Source organism: Aedes albopictus, chromosome 1, assembly GCF_035046485.1.
Source record: "Aedes albopictus strain Foshan chromosome 1, AalbF5, whole genome shotgun sequence".
Taxonomy (NCBI): domain Eukaryota; kingdom Metazoa; phylum Arthropoda; class Insecta; order Diptera; family Culicidae; genus Aedes; species Aedes albopictus.
Genome location: NC_085136.1, coordinates 191,595,395 through 191,617,996, shown reverse-complemented (window position 1 = coordinate 191,617,996; position 22,602 = coordinate 191,595,395). Strand labels below are relative to the sequence as shown.

The 22,602-nt window shown below is 40.7% G+C and overlaps 1 protein-coding gene across 2 annotated transcripts in view; it reads left to right on the top strand.

Annotated features, from left to right (window-relative positions):
- The first annotated feature begins 8,787 nt into the window (after nucleotides 1-8,787).
- The window catches only part of LOC109397285 (BCL2/adenovirus E1B 19 kDa protein-interacting protein 3), a 34,041-nt gene continuing 20,226 nt past the window's right edge, over nucleotides 8,788-22,602 (top strand). Inside the window, exon 1 of one of the 2 annotated variants that reach the window (XM_019669604.3) lies at nucleotides 8,788-9,827. In XM_019669604.3, the coding sequence (XP_019525149.2) occupies nucleotides 9,749-9,827 (79 nt within the window). In that variant the 5' untranslated portion in view covers nucleotides 8,788-9,748. The remainder of the gene's footprint in view (nucleotides 9,828-22,602) is intronic. The other variant, XM_029856564.2, reaches the window with a different exon arrangement.

The window sequence follows — 22,602 nt, the reverse complement described above, 5'->3', positions numbered from 1 at the left end:
TTCATCCCGTGAATTCTGATATTGTGTAGAGAATAATTATTCAGCAGATTTTTGGATAAGCCACACTTGATTGACCGTAATCATTTCACAATAATGAAAAAAAAAGAAATGACAGAACTTGGCAGAAACATTTTTGTCTTCGTAAATACGACTATAGACCCATTGTGCACTGAAAAGCCCGCATACAGCAGGTTGCTGTTTGCAACTGGAAAATTCCATGTAGACAATAGGACGCGAAGCTCAGTAGCGAAGCGAAAGTTATTTTTAGACGCAACCCGGTTCAACTTCTCGGGTTTGAATGGAGGTGTTTGTGTGTAGTGGTATGGAAGCTATGGAACCGTGTAGCGCATCTTAATACAACGAATGGATTATGATTTATCACATTTTCTGTACGTTTTTAATACATAAATTGGTAGAAAAGGCATATCTCAATTTTTGGTAGCTTTTCTTGTTTTGCGTGTAGCCAGGGATGAGAAATGTACTGGAAAAAACGGTTACCGGCTGTACATTTGACATTTTTCCACACGAACATCACAGGCCCAGCCAAACTCAAACTGTTCGAAAAATAAATGTCATAACATTTTTTTCCTGCAGCCTTCTTCCTCGAAACGGTTTCCAAGCGCAAGAGCGCCAGTACTCGAGCACAACGACGACCGAAATTTCTGTCTCTCCCATTTTCGCATTTTTCTGCGTTTCAAACCGCTTCTAGACAAACTTCTTTTCATGCATCACAAAGCTAGGAGTGTGCTCTAGCTATTTGTGCAAATCGATTTAAATTATTTATTAAAACAAGTGAGTTATTAGCAGTTGAAAATATTTGACATTTTTCGCAATCACCCGCCTCAGCATGACTGCTCATAAATGTTTTCGTGGGGAAGCGAAAACCATCAAGCGTCTGCTTGACTGCCGTCGGCGCGGCGTCTGATGGTATTGGTGCTGCCGTTGTTTTGTTTTTATTTTACTGCCTGTATCGATGAACGGTAAGCAGAAAAAAGTCTCATTCTCATGCCTGCGTGTAGCAGCCTGGCTATCTGAACAGAAGTATATTACTTTGCCCATTACGTGCTGCTGAAGTGCTGATTGCACTCCGCACATAAGAACAAAGATTTCGGCCTGAAAAACGGTGCAGTGTCTACCAAGTGAGTAAGACTGATACAGCCTTAGCTCACGAGAATAAACACGAGCACCTGCTCGACCTTCGAGAAGGGAGCCATCAGTGTAACATACGATGCCGTCTGAAATACTTCTTTCCAGATAACCAGATGTCCACTCTTCCCGGGAAGGGAATTTCGTGGAAAATGTCCTATATGGAAAATTACAAGCAATTGTAAGATCACTTGGAGCAAGGACAATTTTGTCCCAATTCACCAAAAGTGGAAACAACGAGGTGTGTGTTGATGTGGGATTCACAGGAGTTTCCTCTAGTAGACTGAGTACCCGTAGACGGTAAGTGCAAGAAAGGGCTTCTTGTTTGAGATGAATGTGTAGTGGGGCAACGTCAAAGAGAACTTCTAGCACTGCCGTAGGATTTGAAGAGAACGCTCCAGACATCGCCATTAAGCACATCCTTTGGAGATGGCCTAATTTTGATTGGACCGTTCTCACTTCACCCTTTTGCCACCACACAAGACATCCATAAGCCAATATTGGCCGAACCACAGTTGTGTAAATCCATTTGATATACTTGGGTTTTAGACCCCAAGTTGTACCAAAAGTACGCCGGCATTGCCCAAAGGCCATACAAGCTTTCTTGATTCTGAACTCAATGTGAGGTGTTCAGGAAAGCTTGGAATCAAGAATGACTCCAACGTACTTTACCTGTTCAGTCACATCGATTTCAGAATCAAAGAGACGCAAAGGTCGAACGCCATTACGGTTTCGCCTTTCCGTGAAAAGAACAATAGATGTTTTACTCGGATCAACCGAAAGGCCATATTGGCGACACCAACCCTCAACTACCTGAAGGGCGTTTTGCATCAGGTCGAAAAGGGTGCTATGCACATACCAACTAACAATGTTAGGTAGTAGTCGGCAAAGCCATAAGTAGGAAAACCGCTATTATTGAGTTGCCTCAATACCCGAGCAGAAAAAAATAACAAGTGAATAACATATCAAAGTATTAATCTTCAATACCACCATACCTTGACATGCCCCTCATTAGGTGGTAATAAGAGGCAAAATAACAAAAACGGATACCAAAATTTTGTATAAATAACACCTAGGAAATAACATGACTTGTTATTTCAATAATGTATGCATACCTAAAATTTTAAGTGCTGTATTTGTAATCCCAAAGTTATTGAATAACAAACCAATAACATTTCTTGTTATTAAATGTTTCATTTGTTCGATGACTTCACGATGTAATAGCAAATCTTGTTCTTCGGTTATTTTCACTGTTAAACCAATAAATACTACATCAATACCTAACTCTGCCCAAATACCCCCAACTGTTATTGTGATGTTCTCATAACATTTCGTAGAATACCGCAGCAATAACAATTTTAGGTATCAGAGCACATGTTGCTCTTCGCATGATATTTGTAAGGTAAGCCCTTCTGCTTGGGTAGCGTATCTGCTACGAGATTCCACAAAAGCGGTGATAAGACTCCCCCTTGGGGGCATCCACAAACACTCAATTTGCTAATCCCTGCTACACGCAATGTCGAGAAGAGATATCGGTTTTTGAGCATTTGGTGAATCCAATTGGGAATCATTGGAGATATACCATGACTCCGTGTGGCTTCCAATATGGCATCGAAAGGCACGTTGTCAAAGGCACCCTCGCTATCTAAGAAAACACCCAAACAAGATTGCTTTTGAGCGAATGCTTTCTCGATATCGTTAACAACCTTGTATAAAAGAGTCACAGTGGACTTACCAGATTGGTAGGCATGTTGGTTCACATGAAGAGGCACGTTGGCCAGATGAACATCACGGATGTGATGATCCACAATGCGTTCTAAGCATTTTAGAAGAAAAGAGGTCAAACTGATAGGACTGAAACTCTTTGCTTCTTCATACGACGCACGACCCACTTTCGGAATAAACTTTACAGTAATATCCCTCCAGGATTTGGGAATATACCCTGTAGCAAAACTACAAACAAGTAGTTTTTTCAAAACATGTTTGAAATGATCAAATCCCTTCTGAAGCAAAATATTATAAATCCCATCTGCCCCAGAAGATTTGAAAGGAGCAAAGCTTTTAAGAGCCCACTTAATCGATTCTATAGTTACAATACTCCGAGCCGAAGCTAAAGAATCATAACTACAAGAAAGGACATCAGGATCATCCGAAGATGTAATATCCACACATCCAGGGAAGTGTGTGCTGAATAAGCATTCCAGAACTTTCTCATCAGAAGAAGTCAGATCGCCATTTGGAAAACGAAGTTCGTTCACCCAGAAATCCTTAGATTTCGCAAGGATTTTGTTTAACCGACTGACTTCACTCAAGCTGGAAACATTTGTACAAAGGTTTTTCCAGCTGGATCGTTCAGCAGACCGGAGAGCTTTCCTGTAGGCCTTGCGAGCCGACCTGAAAGCCTCCGAACCAGCCGAACGTCGTCTGTCCCAACTCATTCTACATTGTTTCCTGAGTTTCGCCAGATCAGAGTTCCACCAATGGGTTCCTCTTGTCATCTTCACAGACCGTTGAGGGCACGCTTCTTCAAAAGCTTCCATGATGAAGGTCGTTGTAGTATCAACGGCATCATCTAAATCACTTGGAGTGTCAATGGATGGTGAATATCCATGAAATTTGGCTGCAACCAAATCAGTATAAAGATCCCAGTTTGTTGACCGAGGATTCCTGAAACGCAATGTTTGCGAAGTAACATTTAAATGTTCAAAAAAGATATAGCGATGGTCATATAAAGATTCTTCATCTGACACATGCCAATTGGTCAGCTCGTGACTAATTCTGCTAGAGCATTGCGTTATATCTAACACTTCCTCTCTAGCAGATACCATGAAGGTTGGGCGGTTGCCTATGTTAAGTAATGCAAGATCTGTACTACTTAAGTACTCCATCAAACTGGAGCCTCTCAAGTTAATGTCTGAGCTGCCCCAGATGATATGGTGAGCATTACCATCACTGCCAACAATTAGCGGAAGGCCTTTTGAAGTACAGTATGCAATGACTTGTTTGAAAGCATCCGTAGGGGATGGTTCATCATGCGGTAAATAAGCCGAACAATAGACGTATTTCCTGTTGAGGTTTCCAACAGATACATCAATTGTGATAGCACATACATCTCTGGTGGTTAGTTCAGAGATGAGTGTAGCAACTATTGCGTTGTTGACAAGCACACAGGCTCGAGGCATGACACGCGAGTTTGCCATTTCATGTTTACTGAAAGTGGCAAACACCGGGTTCACAAGGTTTCCTAGATAGATATTCCCCTTATGAAAGTAAGGTTCTTGTACCAAGGCCACTTGGGCTGTACCATTTTGCATAAGTCTGCAAAGATTGATCGTTGCTGTTCTTTTATGCTGAAGATTGATCTGAGCTATCCTAACCGTAGCCACTACCCAAACTAGGTAAGATTAAACTCTTCGCAACAACAGCACAACAAAGAACAGCAACAATAAAACCAAATCGGTATCGATTGGAAAACGCCAAAGGCGAGGGTACACAGAATACACTGTGTAAATCGCATAATGCGAAACCATATAGGTGAAAATTTAAATTAATCAACCACATCTTCATAATCCCGCCCTTATTTAGCCTCAAGTGAGACTAAAGAAGGGCAGCTGATTGTCTCGGAGAAACACAAGATCCACTGCACCATTGCTCCGGTTAGCGCAGTAAGGGCTAAATACAGTGGAGGGCGCCCTGGTACTCCACAGGCTCCGTTAGCGGTTAGGTTTTTATTAGACCCCCCTAGCCATTCATTCCTAGGCACGGTAAGCATACAACCGCATCACACCATGAATTAGGGGTCACCTGTTGGTGGATTCTTACCACCGGAACAGGCGGTCCGTAATGTTATTCTTAGCCAATTGAGACAATCGCTACCGACACTACACAGCTATCTAGGCTGATCGAGAAAAGAAGTTACTATTGATGATCAACTTCATACGGACTCGAACAGCCGGCTCAAAGCAGTTGGCAACCGGGCTGCATCGATAAGTAGTCAAGATATGGGAATCTGAACAGTCACCGAAGGAGTGGAAGGAAATCTATGCCTTTCACAAGAATAGCGACAAGTCCATGAGTAAGAACTTCCGAGTGATCACTATTTTTAAAGCCGCCTACAATGTGCTATCCCAGATCATCTCCCGTCATCTATGACCTAAAGTAAATAGGTTCGTGAGAAGTTACCACGCCGGTTTCATCGACGGACGGTCGACATTGGACCAGATCTTCACCGTACGGCAAATATTCCAGATATGCAGTGAATGCCAGATCCCACCCAACGCACATCGACTTCAAGGTGGCATAAGAGAGTTTCGATCACACAGAGCTATGGAAAATCATAGACTAGAACGGCTTTCCCGTAAAGCTTACCTGACTGATAAAAGCCACGATGGACGATATACAAAACAGCGTAAGGATTTCAGGTGAACTATCCAATTCATTCGAATGTAGACGAAGACTTTCCCATCTACCATTCCACATCGCCATGGAAGGTGTAATGCGACGAGCCGGACTCAACAGTCGGGGTACGACTTTCATGCAATCCAGCCAATTTGTTTCGCGGACGACATGGATATTATTGCTAGAGCATTTGAAACAACTGCAGAACTGTACACCCACTTGAAACGTGAAGCAGCAAAGGTCGGACTAGTGATGAATGCGGCCAAAACAAAGTACATGCTGGTAGTTGGGACCGAGCGAAACAGAACAAGCCTTGGCAGCGATGATACGATAGACGGGGATACTTACCTCGGTTTCTTGCTAACGGCTGACAACAACGTCAATCGTGAGACAAGAAAGCGCATCATCAGTGGAAATCGTGCCTATCACGGGCTCCAGAAGAAACTGCGATCAAAGAAGATTCACCTTCGCATCAAATGTACCATATACAAGACGCTAATAAGACCGATGGTGATCCTCTACGAACACGAGATATGGGCCATACTTGAGAAGAACCTGCACGCACTCAGAATTTTCGAACGACACGTGTTAAGGATGATCTTCGGCGGCGTGCAGGAGAATGGTGTGTGGCGGCGAAGAATGAACCTCGATCTCGCTGCACTCTACGGTGAACCCAACATCCTGAAAGTGACCAAAGCTGGTCGGATACGATGGGCATTCTCACCATTTTGGTGTCCTACAGTACGACGATGCTTAATTTGTGGTACCGGGATATACATATACCGCCATATATAAACATAGCCACCATGAATACGAACCAAACCGTTCAAGAGTCATGCTGATCGGTTCATCCGTTCTTAAGTTTTGTTGCCTCAAAGGAGCTGCAAACTCATTTATATATATATAGATAGATACAGTATTTGACTACTTTTGATCCCTGGAATTTTTCAGCTCGGTTTCAGAGGGAAAGCGGCCTTATTCCAGATGCTGTTGGTCTCTTAGTGTGCTTTCACGGCCTTTTCTGGATCTGGATCTCAGGGTGAACGGATGGAGGGGAGCTTTCCGAGTGAAGGATCCTTATTGCTTACAATACAATAATCAGTTTGTTGTGCGATCTTTCGGGAAATAATATCTGGGCAGCTAAACGACTTCAGCTAAACCGGTTGAGATTTGTTTCGGAGGGCTCAAAGCCCTTTCAGAAGCGTTTCAATAGATTAAAGGGTCATTTTAAAAGAATTCAGGGAACTCCAGGGCCGTACATGATACCACCTGAAGCGCCCTTGACACTCTCTGAAACCTCCCTGAAACCACGTGAGATCCTCTGATCCCTAATGAAGCTCCGGAGGCCCTTTGGAACCCCTCCAACCCTGAGACCCCTGGAACTCCTTTGTGATCCCCTTTTGCAGTGCCCATTACACCCCAGGGAGTCGAGAATTATTCTCCGACCGGAACAGGAATCGAACCCGCCGTCTCCAGATTGGCGATCCATAGTCTTGACCACTAGGTTAACTGGAGCCCCTGGAGCCCAAAAAACCCGCATAGACATAAAACACCCATGAGACCACCCCTTTAAATCTCATAAAACGCCCCCGCGACTTCCGTTAACGTCCCTTAGACATCTGAAGCGTCCCTGAGAGTCACAGGAAATCCCCTGGAACTCCTTAAGATCCCCTGAAACAACCCTGAGACCTCTTGGTAACCCTGAACCCAGCTCAAACGCTTCTGAGACCTCTAGGTACTCTCTAGAGGTACTCTAGAGTCTCTAGAGACTCTAGTCCTCTGAGACCTCCCTTTGCTCTCCCTTATGAGCGCCCCTGGCCGCCGTTGCTATAGTTACCGTCACTATTACATGGATGCCACAACCTAAAAAAGTCGAAATAGGATCTTGACCTATTTGGGCAGGTGTACCTATTTTGACCACTTTTCGCTAAATTAAATCTATATCTAGTAACTTAATTTTTGGCACACGGTTGCTTTTTTTCGTTTTATTAGGATATTTTGGCTTGGGAAAACTAGTGTCTAACCCGTACGAAGAGGGGAAGGAGGTCTAAAATTCCCAAATTTTGCGTGCCGTACTAAATGGATGCCTCCTTTTTAACTCTCTCGTTGTTTGGTCACAAGTTCTCAAATAAGAGTGGAAAATTGAAAAACAATTACGAAAATATATTGTATGCAAAACGTGCAACTCAGGAATATATTGGTGTATTTCCAAATATAGTCAGCTTTATTGAATGAATTGAATAATGAATGAATGAATGAATGAAAATAATGAAAAAAAAAACAGCGATTGTAATTGACAAGCTTCGTTCATACGTTCATACTAGATATCTTTTTATTGTCAAAGAAGTAGACATGCATTACTCGGTTTTGAGGGAATTCAACGCTGATTTTATGGAAAATTTTCATCTCGAAACAGACGTACTTCAATAATCCTAGAAACAAAAAAAAACTTGAAATGTCAGGGAGTTTTAATGATTCAGTTTACATTCTGGACTGGTATTTCAATAATTTTGATATTTCTCAATTATTTAGGAAATCGCCCCCCTTTTTAGTATTTTTGCCCCCAAATTGTGGTTCTTAAAAATTTTTGCACCCTTGGGGGCGATTTCGCCCAATTTAGATTATACCTACGCTGATTTAGAGCCACATACAAAATAACATATAATCTCATTGTAGTAGGAAATACAGCTAAGAAAAATCGCTGCGCTTATAGTATTGTGTATGTAACTCAAGTAACATGTTGATGGCCAATTAGTCTTATAGAGGTTTTCGCATAAAAATGTTACTTGGGTAGTAATAACAGCAAAACTCTATTCTTGAGAAAAAAAAAAACAGATTCAAAGATAAAGTTTATTGGAACATTGCAGAATAATTAAGCCGAATAATGTTACACCATTTCCTAGAGGAATTAATGATTTAGTATCTAATTTAAACTTCTGATTATCTTGTTTTTGTGCTTTCATAAATAACAACTGAAATCGTATTATATTACTTATATGACGTATTATATGAAAGATTCTTCGAGCTCGCTATAAAACGTTGAACTTGAAAGCTTTTTTATGGACAAGCTTCCCTTCGTTTCATGCAGATGTCATCGATCTCTGAAAGTAGTATCGCACTTTCCGGCAGGCCCGTTTCCTCTCTTTGTCGACTATAGCGATTGGCGGTCATCCTCGGAACTGCTTTCGTCACGTACGCAAGAATATGCGCCCCAAAACAAAGAACTGGCTGGACATACGATAAACGGGCATCAAAACAAAGTTGAACGGCACACAGTGAAGTCGTGTTTTCGCGAGTCTCTTCGTGGGGTTGTAAACAGGGGAAAACAGGAATTTTTGTATCGGTAGTGGTGTGATGCGCAATCTATGGTGTACTACTGGAGCAGCAAGTAAAAGTGTATGACGTTGAACTGGGAGAGTATCTCGGACGGTTTTGTTATTATTTGTTCAGTCGCGTATCCCCATCGTCATCCACGGACAGAAAACAAGATTATACGAATGCGAATCATTCTCCTACGTGCTGTATACTAATGCGCAGCAGGCTGTGACCAGCTGGCAGATGTGAAAACGCAACAATAGTGATTCGTTAGTTGAACTGTGAGGACGCTGGTCGTTTCAAGAGTTCCAACAGTTATTTGTGCTGTACAGTTTCGTACAACGGTAAATCACCTTGTCGATTGAATATTTTATCAGAATTTTAGCTGAGCGTCTTTTATCCAGTTGTGCAGAGAAATTGCCACATTTACAACAGAAAACGTAAATCAATAATCAGCTGTGTAAAGATTGATCCATCAATCCTGACTAGAGCAATATATCGGTTCATACAACCCAGTTCATTACGTTGCAGAAAAGTCGCAGAAAAAAGTGCGTGAAAAAGTGGATCGAAGTAAACATTTGGTGTGCGGTTGTATGCGTTTCGCAGCAAATTGCGCGTCGAGCAGTACTGCACCTGTGTCTGTGCTTTGTTTATTCAACTTTCTGCTTCGGGCCGCTGCCAGCTTTATTTCGTAGCCAGGCGACAGGGCTCCGGTAGTTGCGGTGGAAACTCACGTACACTTTCGGATCCTTTGTTTACAAATATAGTGAAGCGAGAGAATTGATTTTTCGCTTGTTTTCGTGCATCGCAGTGCAGCGGAGGATACTTTCCTGCAGGAGCAATCCGGAATACGGGTTTACATTCCAGACAAAGAACGCAAGGGCAGAGGATGTTCAAATCTATCAATTTAACTAGTGAACCTAACAAGATGTCAGCAACGCCTAGAAACAGTGAGGATTTGTTGGGAGGTAAGTGAACTGGGAAAATTTCTGTATTTTCCCAATGAATCATCAAACGGTATCACAAGTATACTCGAAAGAATCGCGTTCGGTATATACATCAAGCCATATATTTGACATGACGTTTCATGATAGGACTTAGTGGAACTTCTTTTGTATCGATAACGCACTACCAAAATAAGACGCAATACGGTTATGATGTTCATTTTTTCATTATATGTACATACATAGCCATTGTGGCGATAATTCTACATCAGTAGGGAACACATCAATAAAGTTTTGCGTATTTGTTAAAAAAAACTAAACGATATATTATTCTATAGTTCAGTGACATCCCTATTTGTTGGTAGATCACTAACCAAATACATTAGATAAAATAAATGGTTAAATGCTGTTATTTAGGAGATTTAATATAAATTCTAGAGAAATGATGTATATCTATAGAAATATTATTCATAAAGTTAAAACAATTACTTGGAATACATTTGTGAACAACTGCACAGTTAATTCGAAGGAATTTTGTAAAAGTATGTTTTTTTAATACGACCAAAAGAATTTGTTTTTGTCGAAATTTAATTTGCACTTCTTTTGAATCATAGATGTTTTCGAATGTACCTGCGTACCGCATTTTAGTCAAATGCTAACATGGTAAGAGTGGTAGCTTTAAATTGGAATTAATTGGGATTTCTGTTGAACCTCGAAGCTGAGAAGCTGGATCGTCCCCAGTTGAATTCAAAATTTGAAAAACCAGTCATGCATACATTACATTGAAATTATGAGGAGAAATAAAACCACAATAAAAACAAGTTTACTATTTTTCCTAATGTCTGTAAAATATTCAAGCAAAGATCGATTAGAAGTACAGCTTTCTAAATTTTTGTTCACATTATTTACAGATTATTCATCTGTTGAGTCTTACATCTGATGCTTATGTAAAGGAATATGCAAAATGTGACGTTTGTAAACATAATGTTTCTTTGGTGTTAATTAACCAAAACAATTATTTTATGTTTTATGAAGTGCCAATATAATCTAGCTGTTTCATTACCAGGAAGAACAAAGTCAGAAGAATTAGATCTTATCACACCTTAATTCTAATGATCACCCAAACATGCTGGGTATTAATAACTACAAGCGCTAAAATTTGTTCCGTTGCTTCTGTGACTCTAACAATGTAGCAGTAAACAAACATCCATGTAATCTACCAGCAAATGACGGCGTGTGCGCCCCAGCAAACAGTAAACATCAACAAACCGCCAAGATATCGGTCAAACGAGTACGCAGTCAAAAACAAATATAAAAAAAAAAAAAAAAAAAAAGAAACGTCTCCGTAGACTACAAAGACCCACCCACTCGAAAGATTTCTGGTCGCCTATGACTTTTTGGTGGCAGCCGCCGGAAGCAGTGATATACAAAATTGGTTCAACACAGTCGTCCAGTGTGCGAACGATATCTACCAGTGCCAACGTGCCAACTCATCGTTGTACGATAGCGAGAGAATAAATACATGCTAAACAAACCAGTCCGAGTTGCCGTTTGTGTCGTTGACATCGTTTTCTATTTTTGGCAGTATAAAAATGCGTTGTTTCACGGTAGATGATGTTGGCTTATGATCAGTCGTATACTGGACAGGGGAATGAATTCAAGCTAAACTGTGCTTGAACAGGAAATATTCAATTAGTATCGATAAAGAAAGATAAAAATTGTCCCGTTTTGTTGTTTCACTGATGCATTGTCATGATTGATTTCCCAGAGTGTCTCATGTTAAATGCTTTATATTACTTACCTTACAGGTCTTTGGAAAAATATGGTAACACCATCATGAACTGCTGATTCTTTACTTAAAATCAAACCTTTGTTTGCATTGATGTAAGATGTAAGGGATAAGATTGTTAGGTGTAGTCCGTTTTACCTTGGCTTACCCTTAGAAGTGATTGTAGTATATTAGGTAATTGGAATATCATTTATAATTCAATTCGCTTAATTGGGGATATTGATAGTCAATAGGTTGGCTTCAGAGTCACGTTTTTCTCTATTTGGAAAATTTGACTAGAATAACGATAGATATATTGTTGTGGTAAATATAAATTATCAATAATAATGTGTACATTAAAACAGTTAAATCAATTAACAACTTTGCTTGTTCTGTACTTAACACAACACCCATCGAAATAACAAACATCAACTCGAAGAGATCCGCTCATTCTCGCGGAAAGCACTGGCAGAGTAAACAGAGCGTAGTCAGGCAATCATTAGTCGAACGCAGGACGCACCGCACGAACACCAAGAAATCAAAGTGTTTATAAACAAAATCGGAAAAGCGTGCAGCATGATGCATTCCATATGCGATCGTTTAGCGTTCAAAGGTGATATTTAGAAATCCGGAGTGATCGTTTTAGGGTGAAATTATTTAATAGAAACAAGTTGAGACAAGGGTTGAGATATGTTTTTTGAACCTTGAATTTGAAAATTATTCCTCAATAATAAATACAATCAAGTTTTCTTCCACTTCGATTTATCAGCTTTGACCAGTTTTTGTCTATTTTTTAGGCCTCTTATTGAAAAGCTGCAATGTCGTATTTGCCAAAAATCGTGGATAGGCCTGCCAAGGCTAACCGGCTCGCATATTTGTTTTATCTTGTTTTCTTTCGCATTAACATTCGACCGCTTACGATCCTGCCCCTGGCTTCGTCCACCATCTACACTTATACATCGTCGTGATCGATGTTTGGAAACTGAAGCATTGCTTAAATCTAGTCTTTCTAGTGCTGTTGCCTTATTCGTAGGGGTTGCTTGAGCTGAACGAACGAGACATTGAAGTGTTGGCTTGTTTGTAAACATCGCTGAATTCACATCTCACGAATACATTGCGACCAAATTTTATATCAATCATTTGTGGAATGTAAGGGGTAAATAAGCGGTGACGATGAAACAAGATATTTAGTCTCGCAATAGGGTGGCACACCTTAATGTGAAATATTTTAAACTCCATAAATGCATTGTCTACGATTCTGATGATTATTTGCTGTACACCCACATTTAATCAGAAGAAAAGTAAACAAATTGCTACATAATTAATTTGAATGATTGTTCCAAGGAATTTATTTCCTATAACCTAAGGTCGAATCATTATTCCACTTAAAACAATAGTTCATTCATTCAATAGCGTATCCACGGCGGGGTTCGCGGGATTAGAGTTACAATACACCCCCTCTTTCCCCCATCCCACAGGTGACCCATAATTCATGGTAGGATGCGGCTTACCGTGCCTAGGATTAAATGGTAATGGGGGTTTTATATTTAAAAAAAAAACTAATCGCTAACCGCTGTGGAGTACCAGAACGCCCTTTACAGTATTTTGCGCTTACTGTGCTAACGGGAGCAACGGTGCAGCTAACCTTGTGTTTCTCCGAGACAAACGGCTACTCTTCTTAAGTCTCAAACTCGAGGCTTAATAAGAGTGGGATAGGGAATGTTGTATTCTTTCACATTATGTGTTTTACACGGTGTACTCTGTGTACCCTCGCCTTTGGCGTTCTTTAATCGATACCGATCTGGTTTTTTCGCTGCTGTTCCTTTTTGTGCTGTGGGGAATTCTTATCTAGAAAACCTTGTGAATCCGGTGTTTGCAACTCTTCAGTAACAATAAAATGGCAAACTCGCGTGTTATGCTTCGCGCTCGAGCCCATGTGCTTGTCAACAACGCAATCGTTGCAACACTCGCCTCTAAATTATCCACCAGAGATGTATGTGCTGTCACAACAGATACATCTGTTGGAAACCTCAACAGGAAATGCGTTTACTGTTCGGTTTATTTAGCACATGATGATCCATCCCCTATACGGATGCTTTCAAACAAGGACTTGCTTTGGGGAGTTCACCATGCTGGCGCTTAGCCATTTTCACGAGTGGTCCTCACTACTCCCTTTGTCCTCGGAAGGCGGGCAGGGTTACCCACCACGCCTGCGTTCAACAGTTTTGCAAGTACTAATAACTAAGATTTATGTGCAACGCGATTTGACCTGCTGACGGCTAAGTCTATGAGCTAGCACCAGAATCTTTATCTAACCATTGCTACATATTTTTTAACATTTGAATGTTAAGGTGCCATTAGGCTGTTTGTCATTATGACAAATATTTGGTTGTTATGATTCACGATGTGTTGGTCATTTGTTGGGCTGGTTGGGCAAACATTTGTCACGTCTAATGGGACCTTTACTTCACAAACTTTGCGTTCCAGGACTCCCCGGTCAACCAACTGGGATCTATTTACCATTTATCCATTGACACTCCAAGTGATTTAGATGGAGCCGTTTATACTAGTTATACTTAAGTAACAATGTTAGCTGAATAACAGCTTATTCAGCCAAACATTTTAAAATCAAGCTTTAGAGCGGTTTATTCAGCCGTTGTACAGTAATGATGTTTGTTGGGATGTCCTTCGTCGTGGAATCTTTTGAAGAAGCTTGCCCCCTGTGGTCTGTAAAAACCACAAAAGGAACCCCTTGGTGGAACCAAAGAATAAAAATAGAAAGAATGCCCTCTCTTGTCTTTTTCTATATAAGCGTCAAGCGACAAGACAAGTGGCGCTCTGTAAGCGTTTCAAGGTGGAAGCTCTATGTAACAGTGTTCGTGATTTGTCATAAGAGAAGGTGGTGTGCGTATGTTTTGGTATCCGCATACAATCAGTAACGCACACTACCGCATGAAGGTTGAACTTTCATCCGCAGATAGCGCTGCGGTAGTGTCCCCCCGAGCATCAGCAGAGTGGGCTTTCTTGATATTCTTATTCTTTGGTGGAACTATGATCTGACCAAGCTCAAGAAACAATGTAGAATAAGTAGGAACAGACGTCTCTCGGCTGGGTCGGAAGCTTTCTGGTCGGCTTGCAAGAACTACAAGAAAGCTCTTCGGTCTGCTGAACGATCCGCCAGGAGAATTGTCACTATTAAATCGATTCAAAAAAAAAACTTGTCTGCAGTTTTGATACGGGGTATATTCCCAATTCTTGGCGGGATATTACTGTTTGTTCCGAAAGTGGGTCGTGCGTCGTATGAAGAAGCAAACAGTTTCTGACATATCAATTTGACCTCTTTTCTTCTAAAACGCATTGTGGATCATAACATTTGTGATGTTAATCTGGCTAACGTGCCTCTTCATGTGAACCAACATGCCTGCCAATGTGGTAAGTCCACTGTGACTCTTTTACACACAGTTGTTTACGATATCGAGAAGGCATCCGCTCAAAAGCAATCCTGCTTGGGTGTTTTCTTAGATATCGAGGGTGCCTTTGACAAAGTGCCATCGATGCCGGGGTCATGGTATACATCCATTGATTTCCAATTGGATTCCCGAAATGCTCAAAAACCGATATCTCTTCTCGACACTGCGTCAAGTAGCGAATAGTTTTGATGACGGCTATCTGACATTGTTAGTTGGTATGTGCATCAGTACCTTTTTTCGAACTGGGGCAAAGCGCTCCTCAGGTACCATAAACCGGGAGCAATTTGATCAAAAACAACTTTTGCTGATAACGTGTGAACTAAGGGCCCATATAGCCGAGGCGGTAAACGCACGGGTATTCAGCATGACCATGCTGAGGGTGACGGGTTCGATTCCCGGTCGGTCCAGGATCTTTTCGTAAAGGAAATTTCCTTGACTTCCTTGGGCATAGAGTATCTTCGTGCCTGCCACACGATATACACATGCAAAATGGTCATTGGCAGAGGAAGCTCTCAGTTAAAAACTGTGGAAGTGCTCATAGAACACTAAGCTGAGAAGCAGGCTTTGTCCCAGTGAGGACGTTACGCCAAGAAGAGAGAGAGAGAGTGTGAACTAACTCAAATGTTGTCAAAATAATTTCTGAAAAATCAGTACTGGGTGGACCTATAAAAAACTACGTGACACAATTAGTAGTTGAGGGTTGGTGTTGCCAATATGGCCTTTCGGTAAATCCCAGTAAAACATCTATTATTCTGTTCACAGAATGGTGAAACCACAATGGCGTTCGAACTTTGGGCCTATTTGATTCTGAAATTGATGTGACTGAACCGGTACGTACGTGAGATTTATCATAGATTCTAAGCTTTCCTAGACAGCTATCAATAAGTTTAGAATTAAGATAGCTTGTATGACATTCGGGAAATGCCGGCGAATCTTTGGTACAACTTGGTTTCTGAAACTTAAGTATATCAAATGGATTTACACAACTGTTGTTCGAACATTATTGGTTCATGGATGTCTTGTGTGGTGGCAAAAGAGCGAAGTGAGAATAATCCAATACAAAATAAGCCATTTCTAAGGGATGTGCGTAATAGCGATGTCTAGATCTGGAGCGTTCTGTTCAACTCCCAAGGTAACCCTTCAAGTTTTCTTTGACCTTGCCCTACTTAAACCAGAAGCACTTGCTTGCATTTACCGTTACATTTACTTCATAAAACTCCAGTAAACCACAGATCAACACACACCTCATTGTTTCCACTTTTGGTGAATTGGGACAAAGTTGACCTTACAATTTCCCCGAAGTTCCCATCCCGGGAAGAGTGGAAGTATTGCAGACGTCATTATATGTCATACTGATTACTGATGGCTTCCTTTTCGGAGCTCGAGCTGGTGCTGGTGGAAAGAATACCAAAATTTATATTATATAGTTGAATGCTAACAGCGCTACTTAGTGACAATAATTTGAAACTTATCACTTCATTCCTTCCGTCCTACATGTCATGGAGCATTGTTCTGTATTTAACTTATTTTCGAAGATATTGTAGGTCCTCTAAGAACGTCTACAAGTGAAAGCCCTAAGATCTACAAGGACAATTAATGAACTGTTGTTACCGTTGTTACATAACTGGTGGCGTAACATCCTACAGGTCCATTCTACATTGTTCTGTGAAGCACTTATTCTGAAAGATGTTCCAGATTATCCAATAACTTCCGCGAGTTAAGGCCTTATGATCTATAAGCGTAATCAATGGACTGTTATTACACTGACCCTAAAAGGGATACCTTCATGGCCTCAGTTTCGTCACCTCGCTGAGTGTGTTTCATCAAAGACGAGCTGTGAAAGGTGCTTGGGGTCCAATGGACCCCAGGTATCCCTTTTAGGGTTAATGATGTGGTGCAACATGGTGGTGTAGCTCTGAACGTTATTGTTCACAATGCCTCAAAACGAAATCTATATCCCAGCAACACTGATTATTTAAAACAATGACAATCAAATTCCTCTCTTGACATTATTCTATCAATAGAATGACAATGTTTCAATAGCAACACCTCTAGTGATAGGTTAACTTGCTCTTGTTCGTTCCACCACAATGCGCATAAAGAATACCAAGCACTGAAGCGTATTACGATATTTCATTGTACCACTACGCTGTACTCACTCACGGGCGGCGGGCGGATTTCCCCGGAAATAAAACCGTTGCCAATATGTAAACAACACCCAGGACGCCCCCAATGCCTATTTTCCTCTCGATTCTCCGTCGTTCTTTATTCGAGTGAGCTGTAGCCTATTGTGATTGAGCGAAAAGTGTAAAATTCTGCATCACCGTCGTCGTCGCGTCGTTTCGCGAGTGCAACAGCATGGTGCTGTTGGCTGGCTGATGATGAGACTTGCCTATAAACAAGATGCCACGCGGCAAAGGCGTTCCCAGTAGCGGCAGATATTTTCGTAAACAATCCCACAAAGATGCTCTAAACGTTGTTGGTTTACTGTGCCACCATTTCCGAATGGTACCCTATACTGTGTAGGTGAGTTTGCTGCGTATTGCAAAACTCATTAGAGGAGGACATTCCTCGAGAACGTGCCACTTCTAGGGTGGCCCACGATTTGAGATTTGTTCTAGAACCAGAGACTCTATTGCTTTAGTAAATGTGGCCAATCTGAACCAGTGTGTTCTAACTATGGTAACCAGTTTACCATTTTCATCTGTAGCTATACTCCTTTATCTGATCACCCTAGCGCACTTCTGTTTACCACTGACTGCATCGTCCGCGAAAAGAGACAGTCAACGCTCTGTTGAGGCTGTTGACTCAACAACGAACGGTCTAAAATGAAAAAAAAAAAGGCCAGACAAATATTGGCTCTAGGCTTTTTATCTTCCGTTGAAGTGCCAGGCCTGTTGATATTATTTGGCGAAAGATTTCGTATTTGTTTTATTTCAAGAGGGTTTCTAAGACTGCTGTGACTATTGTTCGAAGCACACTCTTCCGCTTATTTAGCGATAACGAACACTTATTATACTAGCTACGTTGCGGATCGCTTGTTTGGGTGGGAGTGTGCCTCAAGGTCATATAAACTGCTTCCTCGAGATGGGATCGACTGCATAAGTTAAACCAATTATTGTTGTTTTGGATCACTATTGTCTAGAACACCCCACTGGCGCGAAAAGTTTCGCTCCAGCTCTGTATCGTAATTATATGGATTTACGCTTCAGTGGGTGTAACGCGTGCGGTATATTTTGTTTGAAAATGGCGTTGCAATGAAGAACATACATCTTAGAGATCTGGTAGCAAAATTCCTATCGGATACGAAATCTTGCAACTGGTGTGGATTGAAACTAAACATATTAGATTCACCGCTGCTTAGACGCTGCAGAATCCAAGTGGAAAGCGCATAGGATGGCTGACGCAACAACAATACGAACCTTTATATAGATTACCACTCGTAGAACCGGTTTGCGAAAAGTTGTTGGCTGAAGTACTTTTGCAGCACGAAACTGTTTACCGTGTGGTTGGCCACTTCCCAACATGGGAGATTCAAACGAGCATTACTGCACAAGGGGCTTATGATGTTACACCGGGGATGCTGGTGAGTTTACTTAACAGGCTATCTGTTTGTTGGTGCTACCTGGACCTGATTCCTGTATTCAATAATTCGCATTTGGTGGTTGCAGCATGCTGAAGTTATGCACTCAGATGAATGCAAGTATATCAAAACGAAAACGATCATAGATATTTGCTAGTTTTGAGATTTTAATTGAATTTTTGTGACAAATTGCAATTCGTAATTTAAAAAAAAATGAAAAAATGTAGTATTGGAGCAAAATCAGATTTCAGTAAATTTTAGGCCATTATTGTAGTAATATTTTAAAGATTGCTTTTTTTTTTGTTTTTATTTTTGTGTATTTTAACTAGTTGCTAATTCTACACTCAGCTAAAAGTCTAAAAGCTTTCACAGTTTTCTTTATTTGTATTTTTTTTTATCAAATTCTCGATTTTTAATATGAAATTTACAACTATGAAGTATCATATCTCAGGCACACAAAAACGAGCCAACTCCCACATTGAGGGATGTTAAGGATCATATCTAGCAGCACAAGAATAATAAATTAGCTGGTAAGAGTGATATCGGAAGGGCCCATATAGCCGAGGCGGTAAACGCACGGGTATTCAGCATGACCATGCTGAGGATGACGGGTTCGATTCCCGGTCGGTCCAGGATCTTTTCGTAAAGGAAATTTCCTTGACTTCCTTGGGCATAGAGTATCTTCGTGCCTGCCACACGATATACGCATGCAAAATGGTCATTGGCAGAGGAAGCTCTCAGTTAATAACTGTGGAAGTGCTCATAGAACACTAAGCTGAGAAGCAGGCTTTGTCCCAATGAGGACGTTACGCCAAGAAGAGAGAGAGAGAGAGAGAGAGTGATATCGATCGGATTTGAACTCATCAAGATGGGCCCAGAAAAGTTGGCCTCCTGCCTGCGCCGGCTAATGATCCGGATCTTTGAGACCAAACAGTTTGCGGAGGAGTAGAGGGAAGGGGTTTATCGCCCCATCTACAAAAAAGATGACAAGTTGGAGTGTGACAGAAGTTCAGAGTGATCACAATTCTGAATGCCTTCCATCATCGTCTTTGATCTAAAGCGATTGAGTATTGGAAGGTACCAAGCCGGCCTCGACAGCCGACTAGATGTTCGCCGTGTGGCAAATCATACACAATTTCGTGGTCCCAACGCATCACCTATTCATCGATTTCAAGGCGGCAAACAGAAGTTCGACCACACACACATAATTTTGAATATCAAGTTCGGTAAATTTTTGAAAATAGAATAGCTAAACACAGCAAAAATGGGCTGTTTACTTGTTGCTACTGAGCCTCGGTAAATGCAGGACTCTCAAATGCTTTTCGTTGGATTCCTTTCTTCTGGGATTCCATCAGGAATTCCTTTTAAGATTTAAAGAGTTTCTTCTGATATTCTTTCAAAAAATAGTCTAACAATTGCTTCAGGAGTTCGTTCTGAGATTCTTCTAAAATTCCTTCAGGAGTTTCTTTTAGTATTCTAGTAGAAATTTGTTCCTTCAGGAATTCATCAATGGTTTTACTCTTGGGTTCCTCCACGAGCTTCTACAGGTTTTCTTCCTGAATAGTCTTTAGATTATCTCCAGAAATTCTTACTGGGATTCCTCCGAAACTTTCTTTCAGGAATCATCCAGGAATATTTTCTGAGAATCCTGTATGAGTGCATTCTGAAAATCCTCTAGGAATGACTCTTAAAACACACATGACAATGTTGCGCTTTACTGGCATATACCAGTTCTGCTGGTACATCGGAAGTACTTGGGAAAACTTGAAATTAGAAGACAAAGTTTATTAATTGGCGAACAGAGAGATAAAATAGTGAAAAAAAAAAACACGTTCTGGTGGTATTCTTAGCCACGCCTCCGGATTCGCTAGACCGACGCTTTAACCAACTAAGCCACAGAACTTAGTAGGTTCACTTAAAATATATTTCATAGGTTCACTATATTTAGTAGGTTCACTTAAAATATTGGCTTTTGGTCATCTGAATAATGTACAGACTAAGAACATTTCCAATTGATGGTTGAAACTAAACTGAGGTTGATTCCTGCTGGAGGTATCTGGATGTCATTCTCAAGTATTTATGTCGATCGATGATGATCGATATGAGCTCGAAAGAGAGAGAATATTCTTAAAGAGAGAACACATCTCTCTCTCTCTTCTTGGCGTAACGTCCTCATTGGGACAATGCCTGCTTCTCAGCTTAACTTAACAATTGTACTTTGGAATGTGCAATATGAGAATGGTGCGAAACTGTTGGTGGTCATTGTTCTGCTTGTGCGTGCATTGCAATTGTCGCCTAAGCAGATCGATGGTTTGGGAACCTATTGACTGTTGCTGTATGGTGCCATTGGTGTGGTCCTTGAAAGAAATGCATTTGCTATGTCTAAGTTCATGACATGTGCGCTACACAAGTAGCACACAAGTCACAAAGGAGTGTCGACAGCGCAGGTTTTTGGTTGTACAGGAGCTACATTCATGTAAAACCAACTCAAAGGCAGAATAACTTGAAAATGACTCTTGTCCAGGCTTGTCCGCACTGAGCGCATGAAAATTCTGCTCTTTGGATTAACACCATCAAGTACATCATAAATTATAAATCTCTTCATCTCATCAGATAGAAGGATGTTGAAATATTGTAAATGTCATTTCGAACTGTCAAAAAACCGCACCGCAGAGCCACACGGAGCGCGCAAAGACATTTTCACCAGGGTGAAAACACTCTAGTGAATTTCACTTAGAACATCCCGTGCGGCACTGCGGTGCGGTTTTTTGACAGTTCGAAATTTACAGTATTTTACAGTACAGTACAGTATTTCAACATCCTTCTATCTGATAAGATGAACAGATTTCTAATTTATGATGTGCTTGATGGTGTAAATCCAAAGAGCAGAATTTTCATGCGCTCAGTGCGGACAAGCCTGCTCTTGTCCAACCAAAAACCTGCGCTGTCGCCACTCCTTTGTGACTTGTGTGCTGCTTGGGTACATATGCCACATTTTTTTGTATCGAAAAGATTTTTTTGCAACCCCGCACTATAATATCTATGTTTTTATTTGCCACTTTGATATCGTACTTTTCTTTACTAAATCAAAGAGTTGCATTATGGTTCATAATGCAACTCATTTTGGTTGCATTTGGAATCATAATGCGATTGTTTGATTGGAAACCAGAGTTTCCACAGTAGAATAACTTGCCGCAGAAGTTCAATGCCGCGTTTGTTCGTGTGACTAACATCTAGTTTGCCACGCCCTTACAGCGTCAGCAGCGGCACTAGAAATGTCAAGTTAATTTTGTTTACCAAAACAAAAGGTCCTCTACATGAAGGACACTTAAAAAAAACTAAATTATTGCAATTAAAGTTATTAAATTAATTAATTGAGAAAAGTGACTACAGCGCCATTGGAGTTCTAGTGTATTTCTATTGTTTCCACGGTAAGAGCTTGAAATATTGTGACGAATGTGATGGTTATAGCATGACTTGCTTGATTCAAATTTCGAAGGATGGAACACGTGGGCGCTCTTATTCAGCCATGGGGAAGCACGATGCTACTGTTTGAATGAATTATATTCTACTGTATTTTTTGACATTGCCAAAAATGTTGTAAAGGGTGATACGGTCAAAATTTGGTCACACATTTTTTTTCATAACTTTAGACTGCGTACACCAAAACAGCTAATTTTTGGACCAGTAATGCTACATTATATGTAGCTTATACCATAAAATTTTCATCAAAATCGATTAAGTATTGGTTGATATATAGATGAAACCATCGACCTACCTTTTTAAAATTTTGTACAAAGGCGCTCCATAGTAAATTTTCGGAAATTTAAGGTCAGTAAAGCACAATTTTGATTATAGAACAACCAATACTGCTCCGATTTTTATCAAAATTTTACAGTATAATACTATTATGAAAATACGTTCGCAGTAAAATTTTGAGCTATTTTGTATGAATACTTTCAAAGTTGTAGCAGTTTG